The 13662-nt window shown below is 48.5% G+C and overlaps 1 protein-coding gene across 3 annotated transcripts in view; it reads right to left on the bottom strand.

Moving 5' to 3' along the window:
* CCDC85A (coiled-coil domain containing 85A) overlaps window positions 1-6402 on the bottom strand; it is a 178122-nt gene extending 171720 nt beyond the window's left edge. The window contains exon 1 of one of the 3 annotated variants that reach the window (XM_079791548.1): window positions 5368-6402. In XM_079791548.1, coding sequence (XP_079647674.1) covers window positions 5368-5628 — 261 coding nt within the window. In that variant the 5' untranslated portion in view covers window positions 5629-6402. The remainder of the gene's footprint in view (window positions 1-5367) is intronic. The other 2 variants (XM_079791546.1, XM_079791547.1) reach the window with 2 other exon arrangements.
* Between the last annotated feature and the right edge of the window lie 7260 nt (window positions 6403-13662).

Raw genomic sequence — 13662 nt, 5'->3', positions numbered from 1 at the left:
GTTCAGGGATGATGGGAAGGAAGAGAAGCGGCTATGTCAGAAAGTAACCAGACCCCATCATTTTTTAACTTGATAAGGAGGTGGGCTGGGAAGTCTTTTAATGCCAGGTCACAAAGCTAGGCCACCAGGAGACCTCCCTACTTGGGGTGTGACCACTTTTAACTGGCCTAATAAGTATTTTTCTGAATGAGGCTAGAGGAATAAAGACCACCCACCACCACCACCACCACCATCACCACCACGCACACAGTGATCACACATACACAGTCAATCCACACAAGTTAAAAGAACTTCCAAGTATTTCTGAGCTATTATGTCAATGTGCCATATTATTAATTGACTAATAAATTTAAAACTCTTCCAAGTCACAGTACAGTTCAAACCCTGGAAGAAGATTAAATTGGAGGGTTCCAAGTTACATTATAGTTCAAACCCTGGAAGATTATATTGGAGGGTTATAAATCATAGTTTCTCTTTTTCAACTTTGCCTAAGAAACTGAGATCCTGGAGATGTGTTCTCTCCTGGCAAAAATAATTACCATTTTTTGTAGTCAAGTCCATTGTTAAATCTTGCCCTAGTTTATCATAACTTATTGCCACAACCCCCTAGGAAATGGTTATTTTTTAAAATAATTTTTATTTTTCAATCACCAGTTGACATACAATATAATATTAGTTTCAGGTGTACACCCAGTGATTAGACATTATATAACTTACTAAGTGATCATCCCAATAAATTTTATAGCCATCTGACACCATACATAGTGGTTAGATTATGGACTATATTCCCTATGCTATACTTTATATCCCCATGATTATTCTGTTACTACCAATTTGTACTTCTTAATCCCCTCACCTTTTTCACCCATTGCCCCAACACCCCTCCCTTCTGGCAACTGTCAAAATGTTCACTTTATCTGAGTCTGTTTCTGTTCTGCTTGTTGGTTTATTTTGTTTTTTTTAGATTCAATTGTTGATAGATATGTATTTATTGCCATTTTGTTGTTAATATTTTTAAAATCTTTTTCCTTATCTTCTTCTTAAAGAAGACCCTTTAACTGACATTTCATGTAATATTGGTTTGATGGCAATGAACTCTTTTAGCTTTTTCTTGTCTGGGAAGCTCTTTATATGCCCTTCGATTCTCACTGATAGCTTTGCTGCATAGAGTAATCTTGGTTATAGGTCCTTGCTTTTTTTTAAATTATAAGAATAGTTTATTGACTTTTAAGTATATATACATATATATATATGTGTATATATACATATATATATATGTGTATATATACATATATATATGTATATACATATATATATGTATATATACACATATATATATATATATATATATATATATATATATATACACACACACACACACACACACACACACTGGAGAAAGTAATGGAGAGAGGGAGAAAAGGAAAGAGAGAGACAGAGATGAGAATCATTGGTCAGCTGCCTCCTGCACACCAAACACTAGGGTTTGAGCCAGAAACAATGGCATGTGCCCTGACCAGGAATCGAACCATGACCTCCTGATTCATAGGTCAATGTCAAATATTGAGCCATGCCAGCCAGGTAGGTTTATTAATTTTTAGAGAGTGAAGAAGGGAGCAGGAGAGAAACATAGATACAAGAGTGCAACATTGTATAGGTCCTTACTTTTCATCACTTTGAATATTTCTTGCCAAACCCTTCTGACCTGTAAAGTTTCAGTTGAGATGTCAGCTGACAGTCTTATGGGAGCTCCCTTGTAGGTAAGTGTTTTTCTTTTGCTACTTTTAAGATTCTCCCTCTGTGTTTAATATTTTGCATCATAATTATGATGTATCTTGGTGTGAGCCTCTTTGGTTCATCTTATTTGGGATTCTCTGTGCTTCCTGGATTTGAATGTCTATTTCCTTCACCAGATTGGGCAAGTTTACCGTCACTATTTTTTTAAATAGGTTTTCAATTTCTTGCTCTCTCTCTTCTCTTTCTAGCACCCTCATGAAGCAAATATTAGAATCCTTGAAGTTGTCCCAAAGGCTCTTTACACTATCCTCATTTTTTTTTAATTCTTTTTCCTTTTTGCTCTTCTGATTGAGTGTTTTTTGCTTTCTAATATTCCAAATTGTTGTTTTGATTCTTGGCTTTATCTACTCTACTGTTGATTCCCCGTAATTTATTCTTCATTTCAGTTAATGTATCCTTCATTTCTGACTGGTTCTTTCTTATGGTTTCCAAGTACTATTTTATACTGATAAAGTTCTCACTAAGTTCATCTACTCTTTCCCTAAGTTCATTGAGCAGCCTTTCAACTAGTGTTTTGAACTCTGCATCTAGTAGATTATTTATACCCATCTTGTTTGGTTCTCTTTCTGGAGTTTTTGTTCTGTTCTTTCATTTGGGACATTTCGTTGCCTCCTTATTTTGGCAGCCTCCCTGTGTTTATTTGTATGTATTACGTAGAGCTGCTATATCTCCCAGGCTTGGGAGAGTAGCCTAATGTAATGGGGTATCCTATAGGGTCCTGTGGCACAGCCTCCCCGTTCACCTAACCTGGCACTCCAGGTGTGCTTCCCCCTTGTGGGCTGTGTACTGGTACACCCTCCTGTTGTAGTTGAGCCTTGATTACTGTTGGCCCATCAATGGGAGGGATGTACCCCCAGGCCTATCAGCTGCAAGGATTGGCTGCAACCACCATGGAGGATCAGCAGTGCAGTGGCCCAACCCAAGGAGCAGGAATTACTTTCGAGGGGCTCTGATGCCCACGGAGTTCAACACTTGAGTGTGTCACTTGTGGAGGTGGCTGGGTGGTGCTTGCATGTGGTCTGAAGCTGTCCACCAGGTTCACTGGCTCTGGGGCCTCCCAGAAGGTGCAGGCCAAGGGTAGCCACCACCTGTGTTCCACCTGGGGCCCTCTGGTATGAGCTACAAAGTGACTGCAGAAGCCTGCCACTTTTCTGGGTTTGGAGGTGCCCAGGTGAGGCCACGCTGCACACCAAGGCTGGCTGCCTCTTGTGCTGGGCCTGGGGACACTTAGAGGGCGGTACAGGGCATGCCAAGACCAGATGCTGCTTACTTGAGAAATTTGAGGCAAGTCAGAAGCATGAGCCAAGACAGGCCATTCACATGGAAAAACCACTGGAAACAGCTTGTGTGGGCCCAAAAGTTGGTGGGGCAGGGTCTCTCAGGAAATCACCAGGGCAGGACAAACAATGATAGTCAGGTTGATGGAGACTCCGATTTGACACCTGCCTGCCAGGTCTGTGGGGGGAGGGCTCAGAAAAGGCTCAATGGCTTCTGCCAGCACTTCTATCTGGGAGAGCTGGCCTTCCAGCTCTCACCCTGAAGCCAGACAATACAGTTACTCCCTGTAAGTCCCTCCTGCCTTTCCAGCTGCTTCCCCAGTGTTGGAACTCAAAGGGAGTGCATCCAAGTAAATCCATGTTTAGATCCTTTAAGAGAAACTGCCTGGGACTCCAGCAGCCCTCTTTCTCACTCAGCCAAAATCCCTGCTGCATTTTACAGCCAGAAGTTACGTGGATCTCTTTTCCCAGCACTGGAACTCTGGGCTGGGACGTTCTGGTGTGGGCCTGGGACCCCTCGCTACTCCGGGTACCTCTGAAGCTGAGACATGCCTTCCAATTTTTGTCCACCACACCTGGGTGTGGGACCAGCCTGTTCGGTCTCCACCCCTCCTACGAGTGTCAATGTGGCTTCTTCTTAAAATCCTTAGTAGTAGGACTGCCGTTCAGCTAGATTTCAAGTAGTTCTGAATGATGGTTGTCCTGTAGTTTAATTGTATTTTTGATGTCTGGAGATGATGATTATCATTGCATTTTATTGATGAGTAAAATGAGGCTCTGAGAAATTAATTAACCAAGCTCACCCTCCTGGCAAATGAGGACTCTAAATACAAACCCACCTCTGAGATGATAGTCCCACTGCACTAGCCTGTCTAATCTCACAAGAGTCTGGTACTTAATAAATACTCCATTAGTAATGAATTAAGCCAAAGGAAAAAGCCTTGGTGTTTTTCTGACTGTGGGGTCTTCCTCATGGCACCCACTCTAGGGACTACAGGACGGTCAGTTGGGGCCTCAGGGAAGGACCTGGACTGGGTCCAGCACGCAGGTGAGCACCTGGCACTCTGCTCCTCCCACTCGTCTCCGCCCGGGAATCCCAGAGCTGGGGCGCTGAGGCCATGAAGAGCGTGTCTACGGCCTGAGAAGTGGGTGGGAGTGGAAAGGGGACAAGAACAGCATGTGCCGGCGGGAATTTGCTCCCTAAGGTCCCTGCAGTGATTGCGTTTGTGTCTGGCTTCCTATAAACAAAAGCAGAACAATGAGAGGAAGGAATACCAGGAGGCACCAGCACAAGCAGTCAGGAGAGGAAACTCGCTCCTTGTGGACGCCCGCAGGGCGGTTCCTGGCCCCCGGTGGGGTGCAGCTGGGGTGCCGCCGGCCCGCAGGCACACTGCTGGCACATGCAGAGCTCTCCAAGGAGAAAAGAAAGTTGGGGAGGACGGATGCTGTTTTTCGTTTTTCTTTTTCTTTTCTTTTTCCTAGTAGCAAAGCGGGGGATGGGGGGTTTGATGGGGGCGGGGGCTGGCTCAAAAAGCAAGCATCACTGACACTTGGGGTAACCTTTCAAAGCGCTGCGCCTCCCATACTGAGTCCTTTTGCAGCTCCCACCACGGAAGGTGAAATTAAAATAAAACGGGGGGGGTGGGTACTGGGGGCCTGACAAACTCAGATGACGCCATCCGAATCCGGGGAGAAGGAAGGCACTGAACAGGTAGAGAACGTGAAGGCAGAGCTTAAGCTCTTTGGCGCCGGGTGATACACGCCAGCTCCGAGGGGGGCGCCCGCAGCTTCTCCCAGAACGCCCCGCCAGCCCCTCGCCCCGGCATGGGCACCTTGTCCTCACCCTCCGCCCGCCAGAGGGGAAGTCGTGCGCCGAGGCAGCCTTTTCGTCTGCCCGATCCCCAAGGCGAAGATGCCCTAGGCTAGCTCCCTCGCTTGCCTTTTCCCTGCAGGTATGTGACACAGCCCCTAACCCGAAGCTTTCCGCGTACCCATCACCTCCTGCCAGCCTCTCAGCATCCCGGGCGCCCGCTCCTCCCGCCACTGCGGACCCCAAGAGGGAGCTCGAAGCTCGGCGTCCCAAATGGGAAAGAGCTCGACGCCTCCAAAGTTTGTAAAAGTTTCCAAAGGGCAGGGATGGGGAACAGGGGGTGCTGACCTGAAGAATGGGGAGGATCACCTGTTGACGGAGGGAGGGAAAGTTAGCCTGGCCCCACCTTCCCGGGGCGCCCCGCTCCCCACTCTGGAACCGAGCCTCCCCTCCCCTCCTCTCCCCTCCCCGCCCCGCGCTCACCTTGAGCCCGCGGATCTCGCCCAGGTGCAGCTGCAGGCGGCGGTTCACCTCGCGGATGAGGTTGCTGTGGTCCAGCATCGCGCTCACCTTCTCGGCCTCGGCGCGCCGCAGGCTGCGGATCAGCTCCTCCTTGCTCCACTGCAGCAGCTCCTCGTCCGACACTTTGGACAGGTCCTCCACGGCCGCAGAGGGGCCGCCAGAGGCTGGGGGACAACTTTCCGCCGCCGCCGCCGCCGCTCCGCTTCCGGCCGCCTTCGACATGGTATCCGCGCGGTGGCAGGTGCGAGTGGGTGGAAGAGGCAAAGCGACACCCAAAGGCGCGGGCGCGGCGGGGCCGCCTCCGCCCACACCCTGTGCGCTCCGGCGAGTCAGCGGCACCGCCCGGGAGCCGCTGGGTTGGGGCGACGAGGTTCGCGCTGGGCGGCCATCCTACCTCGCCATCCCTGCGCGCGCGCCCGCGCACCCCCGGGGCCGGGCAGCCTCCCGCGCGCTGCTGCCGGGGCGCGTCCCAACTCCGCGCAAGTCCATGGTGAGGGGCGCTGAGGACCGGCGCCGCCGCGGTAGAACCTCCGGGACGGCGGGGGCGCAGAGGAGGGCGCCCCACCCCGGTTCCCCTGACCTCTCCTCCGCCCTAATTCGAGACTGTCGCCCCCCACACTCTGGCACACACACGCGGGCGCTTGTCTCCCCCTTGCCCCGTTGCAGCCCGCGGCTTCTCTCCTCTGCTCGTCGTGCAAGGGCGCGTCGGGCCCCGCGGCACCTCCAGGGCTGCTGTCGGGACGCCGCCGCTGCTGCCCGAAGGCTTGGCGCGGCCGGCAGGCTGCGCTCCTCCCGTCGCCTTTGCTGCGCCCTCCGCCGCTCCTAGGCTGCTAGGGGAAGCCGTGCATTCGCAGAGTGGAGCCGTGGGGGAATGGGGTGGGGGGAGGTTGGGGGTGGTCTGGACCGGCAGGAGGAGGAGCCTGGAACCGGGGCCCTCGCAGCCGGTCGCCCCTCCCGCGCCGGCCGGACGCTGCCGCGGCTCTACAGCATCCCGGGCCCTGGAGGCGCGCCCCCCGCTATCCCGCCTGGGAAGGTCGGGGGCGCGGCTCCTCCGGCGCTGGGACGCGGATGGAAGGGAAAGGGGGCGGGGGGGGCGGGGGAGGGGGAAGTGCGTCCGGCTTTGGGAGGCTCGCGCGCGCCACCGTGTGGCCAAAGAGGCTCCCTCCGCACACCAGGCAGCGGGAACAGCGGCTGACCTAAAGGAGAGAAGCTTGGTATTTGGAGGCATTGGGATTCAGGAAAGATGGGTAGCAGGGCCTGAGGGGTAACCGTCTGTTTGTACTTTGGAGAATGAAAGAAGAGATCGGTGGGGGAAGGAGGGGGTGGGGTGTTTTGGGGGAAGGAACGTTTTTAAAAATCCTCATGCTCTGAAAAGGGGAAAGAGAGGCCTGGGGCACTGCTCCTTAGACACCACCCACCCCCAGGCCTTTGTCTTTTCTAAAAGCCCACGACTTTGCTAAGAAGCTTCAGGGGAAGGAACTGGATCTTTTACATTTTTATGTGAAAAACATCAAAGCCTTAAAGGAGAAAATAAAATACCTTCATCTCCTACTTCCCCGAGGCCTGGATTTTAAGGTCAGGTCACCTCCCCTCTGAGTGAAGCATGGTCCCTTAGGCAAGCTGAAATGCCAGCCAAGGAGATTTCCATTTTCCTCTGTGCTGCAGGCTGCCCTTACTTACCAGTTCAGCTTATTATGATGGTAATTTCTACTAGGGGGTGCCCTGGGTCCCTGGGTTCTATCTTTGGGCTACATGAGTCCCTTCCACCCTCCCCATTCAACCCTCTTGTGAAGTTGTATGGAATCATCTCTGAGCTGAAAACGTTTCTTGGATTCAGTCTAGTAGGTGAGTGTTCTCCTCCCCAGGATGGAGGCAGAGCCAGAAAACTGCAAGGACTCACCCCCCGGAGCGTCACGGAACCAGGGTGAAGAGGGAATCATCTCCACCTGGATGCGCATTGAAATTCGAGTCCCTCCACCAGCTAGTCAGTGTGTCCCCTGACAAAGCAGCCACCTGCTAAGAGATGAACACTCGGGAACTTCTGAGACCTGGTTCCTGGAGAGCAAGGCAAGCTGGTGCTGCCCTCTGACCCAGACAGCCTTAAAGATCCCCTCAGCCTGCCTAAACTTTAGAGGGGTTTCTTCCTGGCTCTAGGTCCCTGCTCACCCTTTCCTTACAGCAATTACTTTAGAAAACTCCCTTGTAAGTTATTCCTCTGCTCTTGAGATGTACATCTCCCAGCTTCTCACCAGGTTTACCACCCAGCAGGTTTACCTCAAAGGACAGGGAAACCATCAAGGAAGATAGGGCCGCTATATCCCAGTCCGCCTGGGAGGGTAGAAGCCTAACTTCTAGGAATGCTGTTTAGCAAACACAGATGATCTGAACACATTGGCCAACTCCTTCTCCTGCTCCCAATGTCCTCCAGTCCTCCAGTCCTTTCCCAATAGCTCATCTCAGGGCTTAAGAACCCGCTTGCTTTTTTATGTCAGTACAGTTAAATTTTCTCTCTCTCTCTCTCTCTCTCTCTCTCTCTCTCTCTCTCTCTCTCTCTCTCTTTCTCTCTCCCTGTCCCCCATTGCAATTGTCTTGAATAAAGTCTTCCTTTCCTGTTTAACTATGTCCAGTGCAGTATTTCTTCGACACCTCCCTTTCTCTCATATACACAAAAGGCTCTCAGCACAGTTCCTAAGATCACTTTTGGCACAGGGAGGGAAAATACAAGTCAGAAAAATTTGAGCTCCCATCCCTGTCACTTGTTAGTTCTTCTCTTTGAACAAATCATCTAACCTCAGGCAGCTAATGAGATAATGTACAGGAGGTGCTTATCAAGTTACGTAGAAATGCAACTTCATCATTCATTTCTGATATACATTTGGGTAGCTCCTTATCTGGAAATGGCAATGCCTACATCTGTGTTTTTGTTGTTTTTCTCCATCACAGGTTTGTTCCTCAAGAGTCCTATTCTAAAACAAAACAGTCAGCCCCCCTTTGCTGCTAACTCTCTTAGATGACTTAACACCTACATAGACATCGTAAGGTAGATAGGTGGCTGAGCGGAGCATTTGGACTTGTGTTGGGAGGACAAGGAAGAAAGAAACCGAAGGAAATTTTCTCCACAAATTTATATAACCAGCAGCTGCTCACTGTTGGACTAGATCACCTTAATGAGGTTTTAATGTTTTGAAGGGGAACAAGTTTTGCCTTTTGGGATATTGCTTTTAAGCTGTTTATTAAGAAACAAAAGACTCATTGTTAAAAACAACAACAACAAAAAAACACTCAAAGGACCTTTGACTACCCCCCTCCTTTCCTGCCCAAGAGAGTCTGTTAGAAAAACTAGGATGTTCCCTTAGCCTAATTTGAATTGTAAGAGGGCTTTAGGCAGGGGCCTGTGACCTAGATATCACTATGTCCCATTGTTTCTGAGTGGCCTAGCAAGAATTTGTCTGCCATGTATGTTCCACTTTTTAAAAATATATAAATATTTTATTGATTTTAGAGATGAAGGGAGAGGGAGAGGTAGAAATATCAATGTTGAAAATCATTGATTGGCTGCCTCCTGCATGCCCCCTTCTGGGGATCGAGCCTGGAACCAAGGCATGTACTCTTGACCAGAATCCAACCCAGGACCCTTTAGTCCGCAGGCCAACGCTCTATCTGCTGAGCCAAACCAGCCACTTTTCCTCATCTACCCGTAAATTGCTCATTCTCACTTCTGAAATTTAGGACCCCTATTCCCCTTTGTCCAAAATGTCATATATATTAAATGTTGCCTCACTGCCTTTGGAATTTTCATGCATATGTGAATTTGGCATGTGCATATATTAAAAAATTGATTTTTCTCCTGTTAATCTGTCTGTTAATTTGACTATTAGCCCAACGAAAAGAACTTAGAAGGTGGGAGGAAAAATGTTAATTTACTTTAGTCCCCACAGTCTCTAGTTTTGGTCATTGATCAGGATAATTATTAAATGAATAATGTGTCTTCACTTTGGTAAGGTCATGTGTGGTGATAGGAACTTTACTTGGCTGTTAAAAACAGACAAAAAACAGCCCGGCTGGTGTGGCTCAGTGGTTGAGTGTCGACCTATGAACTAGGAAGTCACAGTTTGATCCCGGTCAGGGCAAATGCCCCAGTTATGGGCTCAATCCCTAGTAAGGGGTGTGCAGGAGGCAGCAAATCATCATTCTATTATTGATGTTTCTCCCTCTCTGAAATAAATAAAAATATATATTTTTTTAAAATAGTCACTTAAAAGAGGGCATTTATTTTCTCTCACATAACCAATCTTCTAAAACCGGCCATGGAGGGCTAGCTTTATGATGTCATCAAAGACAGGCTCCTTTTCTCCGCTCAGCCATCTTTAGCATAGCGGCCTCCGAGCCACAGAATACCTGCTGGAGCTCCAGGCATCCATCTGCACTTGAGGCAGAGAAAAGTTAGGAGCAAATGATAAAAAAGCACATGTCCCGATGAAAAGTTTTTCTGGTAATACAACCTAGTGAATCTCATTTATATCCAGGGTTTGCCACTTATATCCAGGGTTTCCCTTCCAGCTGCAAGGGAAGCTAGGTGAAAAAATGTTTAATTAAGCACATTAATGACAAGTAAAATCAGAGTTGTTTTGATAAAAATAAGAAAACAGATATTGGATAGGCAACTGCGCACCTTCGCAATGGACTCTGTACAGTAGATGGGGGTATCTAAAAACCAGCCATAAATGACTAAGTCATTAAGTCCTGGTGGCTTTATCGCACATGTTATTCTGAAATAACTGTTCCATTGCAGCTCACTATTTCCCAGCCCACAGTCTTACTAGGTCTCACCTCAACATCACAACTCTAGCATCCCGTCTCTCAAATCTGCTTTCCACACAACTACGCAAGTGAACTATATACAAAAGTCAAGTCCAGCTGCTTCACCCCTAAGAATCACTGCTCATCATTCTTCACAAACTTCCCTGTATAACCCATACCACTCTGCCATGTGACTTTGTAGAAGCTCCCACTGAGGGGCCGAGTGAACTCCCTTCCCTAATGACACTGTGCTTGGCCTTGGGACTTGCTTTGCTAATGGAATGTGGGTGTGTTCTCTCTCTGATGAGGCCTCCAGAGACATCTGTCTGCTCACCCTCCTGTACTTCACGCTTCACTGGGAGAAGAGCTAACCCTGGTGGCTGCTGTTCCTTCAGCCTGTGCCCCATCCAGGGTCACCTCGGGCAACCTGAAGTGTAACCACCCCTCCCCTCACAGACCACATGTGCCTGGTGACTACCATACTAGACATCACAGCTCTGTGTGATGGGGGAAGGGAGTGGGAGGATGAGGGTGGCACCTGAATGACTTCCCAGAAGACATCCATGTGCTAACCCCTGGAATCTGTGACTGTTACCTTATATGGCAATGGAGGGCTCTGCAGAGGTGTTTACATTAAGCATCATGAGATAGAACCATCACCCTACCTCATCCCAATGGGCCTTAGATGCAATCACACCTGTTCTCATAGGAGGGAGCTGCGGAGCTTCCACAGACGGAGGAGAAGGAGAGGTAACCACAGAGGCAGGGATTGGAATGCTGAGGCCACAGGAAGTGCTGGCAGCCACTAGGAACCGGGGGAGTCAAGGATCGGGTTCTCCTTCAAGCCTTGGAGGAAGCACAGCCCTTCTAACACCTTGGTTTCAGTCCGGTATGACTCGCTTCAGATTTCTGGCCTCCAGTGAGAAAATAAATTCCTGTTGTTTTAAGCCACTAACTGTGTGGCCACCATCGAAAACCGATACAGCACCATTTATATATAACAAAGCACTTCTTTTTTATCTGTATTGTTGTAGTTATCACAGTCTTTCTTCTTTTATAGCTAGTTGGACACCTATTGATTTTTTTCTTTCTGGAGGGCAGGAACCTGTCATTCATCAGTGAACCCTCCACCACACCCAGCAAGTGTTTGCTGTAGGAGCACAGCCAAGACTGTTCCGGTGCATCTGAAGCTCAGCCTCTGGGGCGCCCAGGTTCTGGTGTGAACTCAGGAAAAGCATGAAGTAAAAAGGCCACCTCCTGAAGGGATGGCTAAATGGGAAAGCAGCAGATCACAAACATCCCAGAAGTCCACGTTAGTGCTGCCTGGCCTGGTCTCACTTGAAGTGTCTTTGAGAAGCCGAAGCCCCGGGGGTTAAGGAAGGAAGGAAGTGCTAAAAGCAGGCACTGCCTAGCAGGTCTGAACTGTGAAACAGACTCCAGTGGAACTGGCCCACCCCTGCCCCGTGCAGACCCACCAGGATCTGGAAGTTTCCAGTCCCTTTGCTAAGCTGCCTGAACATAGTTAAGCGTCTCACAAGTGAAAATGCCTCTTCACACATTTGCTCATTAAGATTGCTTTTCACCTAACACAAAAATCAGCTGCCCTGAGGGTGTGCAAGTTTGATTAGGAAGACTGCTCTTCAGCAGACAAACAATCTCCTGGCAGCATTAATATCTCCTGGGATTTGGGCTTATAATATGCCCCCATATAATTAAAAATGATAAATGACAGCAGAAGTTGAGGCACACTCATTGTCTTTCCGAATGGAATCTTCCAAAGCACCATATCACACTGTGACTGGACAAAAACTATCATGGGCGAGCCTGCTGAGTCCCAGGCCCAGGCCAGACTCACCTAGTGAACATGGATTGTCATCCTGAGGATCACCTTCACCAGAAGAAACAGGCAGAGTCTGAGGACTGGGCATGGGGCTCTCAGCCCCCAACCTTCCAAGCAGCCTTCAAAGAGGAACGCAAGCGTCTCCAGTGATGTGTTCAGTGAGACCCAGGCTTTTGGCATTAGCCTTGGAGCAAGCAGGGTCTGAAGGTGACAGAAAGGGAGTCTTTTGCCTTGGTCACCTGGGGGAGAATCTCTAATTTCAGAATAATTTGCAAGGAAGGGAGCTGTGAATTGTTTATTTGGTTTGCCTGGTAGCATCTACAGAAGTTGCTAGAGCAGGCACAGGGATAGTCACATGATCTCTCTGCCTAAGCACCTCTATGCTGCTGGGTAATTCCTACCCTGCAGGTCTCCCTGCCTCCTGCCACTGCCCCAGGGACACCATTACTCATCAGGTCGACCTACCTCTTCATTGTGAGTTCATCATCTTGTTTCCTTCATAGCACCTAGCATTTGTGATTATTTCTATTTTGTTTACTTTCCACTTTCAGCTGGGAAAGGCATGGAGGGAGGAGCTGTGTTTGTCTTAAGCCTGACCCATAGTAGGTACTCAGTAACTCTTTTAGTGACTGGATAAATTGAAGGTGTTTAATATATGCTCATCAGCACAGCAAACTCCTAGCCACTCTGCTTTATAACAACACAAATCCCCCCACAGGAATGCCTATTCAACTGGTTTGGGGTGAGGCCCCTAGAAATGTGTATTTGAAGGCTGCATCTTGGCTGATTCTGATGTAATCAGTCAGTAGAACAGCATGTGGGCCCCTGTGCCTGGCTGCCTCACACAATGTTTATTTGTTCTCTTTGCAGTGACAGTCATGGCAACAACCTCATATATGCATTAATTCTTGGGTCTTTGGGAAGCCTGAGATATCCTTTGAATTCTATTTGCACATCCATGAGAAGCCATGAATAAGCTCGTAGGACTAATGTTACCTCCTATATATCATGAGTTAACATTCCCCTGCAAGAAGGAAAGACAAAGACCACCACAGTCTTTGGGGCAATATTCAGCATAACTGTGAAATTCCACTTTTATGGAAACATTCCAAGTTCCTTGGAATCACAAGACTTAAAAATGGCATCTTTGGGGGGCTTGCAAAAGAACCAATAGCTAGGCCACAGAACGTTGGCCAAATGAGCTCAAAGCAGGTTTAAATGCTCTTTTTAGCAATAGGTGGGGAATGAGACTGGAAATAGTAGCAATAGGTAGTAGAGGCCACAGTCATAGTGGTGGCATCAAAAGAAAGAGCAGGAAAGGAATTGAGGTCCTGAAATATTAACTTTACTCTGGGTATTTACTATTCATTGTGTGGTTTATGGACCAGCAGCCTTAGTTTCACCAAAGACCTGGCTGGAAATTCGGGATCTCTCTCCCCACTCCAGCACTACTGCATGGGAATCTGCCTTTTGATAAGATCTCCAGGTGATTAATAAGAGCATCAAAGTTTACAAAGCACTGACCTAAACCAATGGCAAGGTTTGGTGAATCATAGAACATTCCTTAAAATTTAGGAATTCCTCAGCCTGCAGGACATTCCACTGTGGACTTACTC

Source organism: Cnephaeus nilssonii, assembly GCF_951640355.1.
Source record: "Cnephaeus nilssonii genome assembly, chromosome: 15".
NCBI lineage: Eukaryota > Metazoa > Chordata > Mammalia > Chiroptera > Vespertilionidae > Cnephaeus > Cnephaeus nilssonii.
This window is presented reverse-complemented; position numbering and strand designations above follow the sequence as displayed.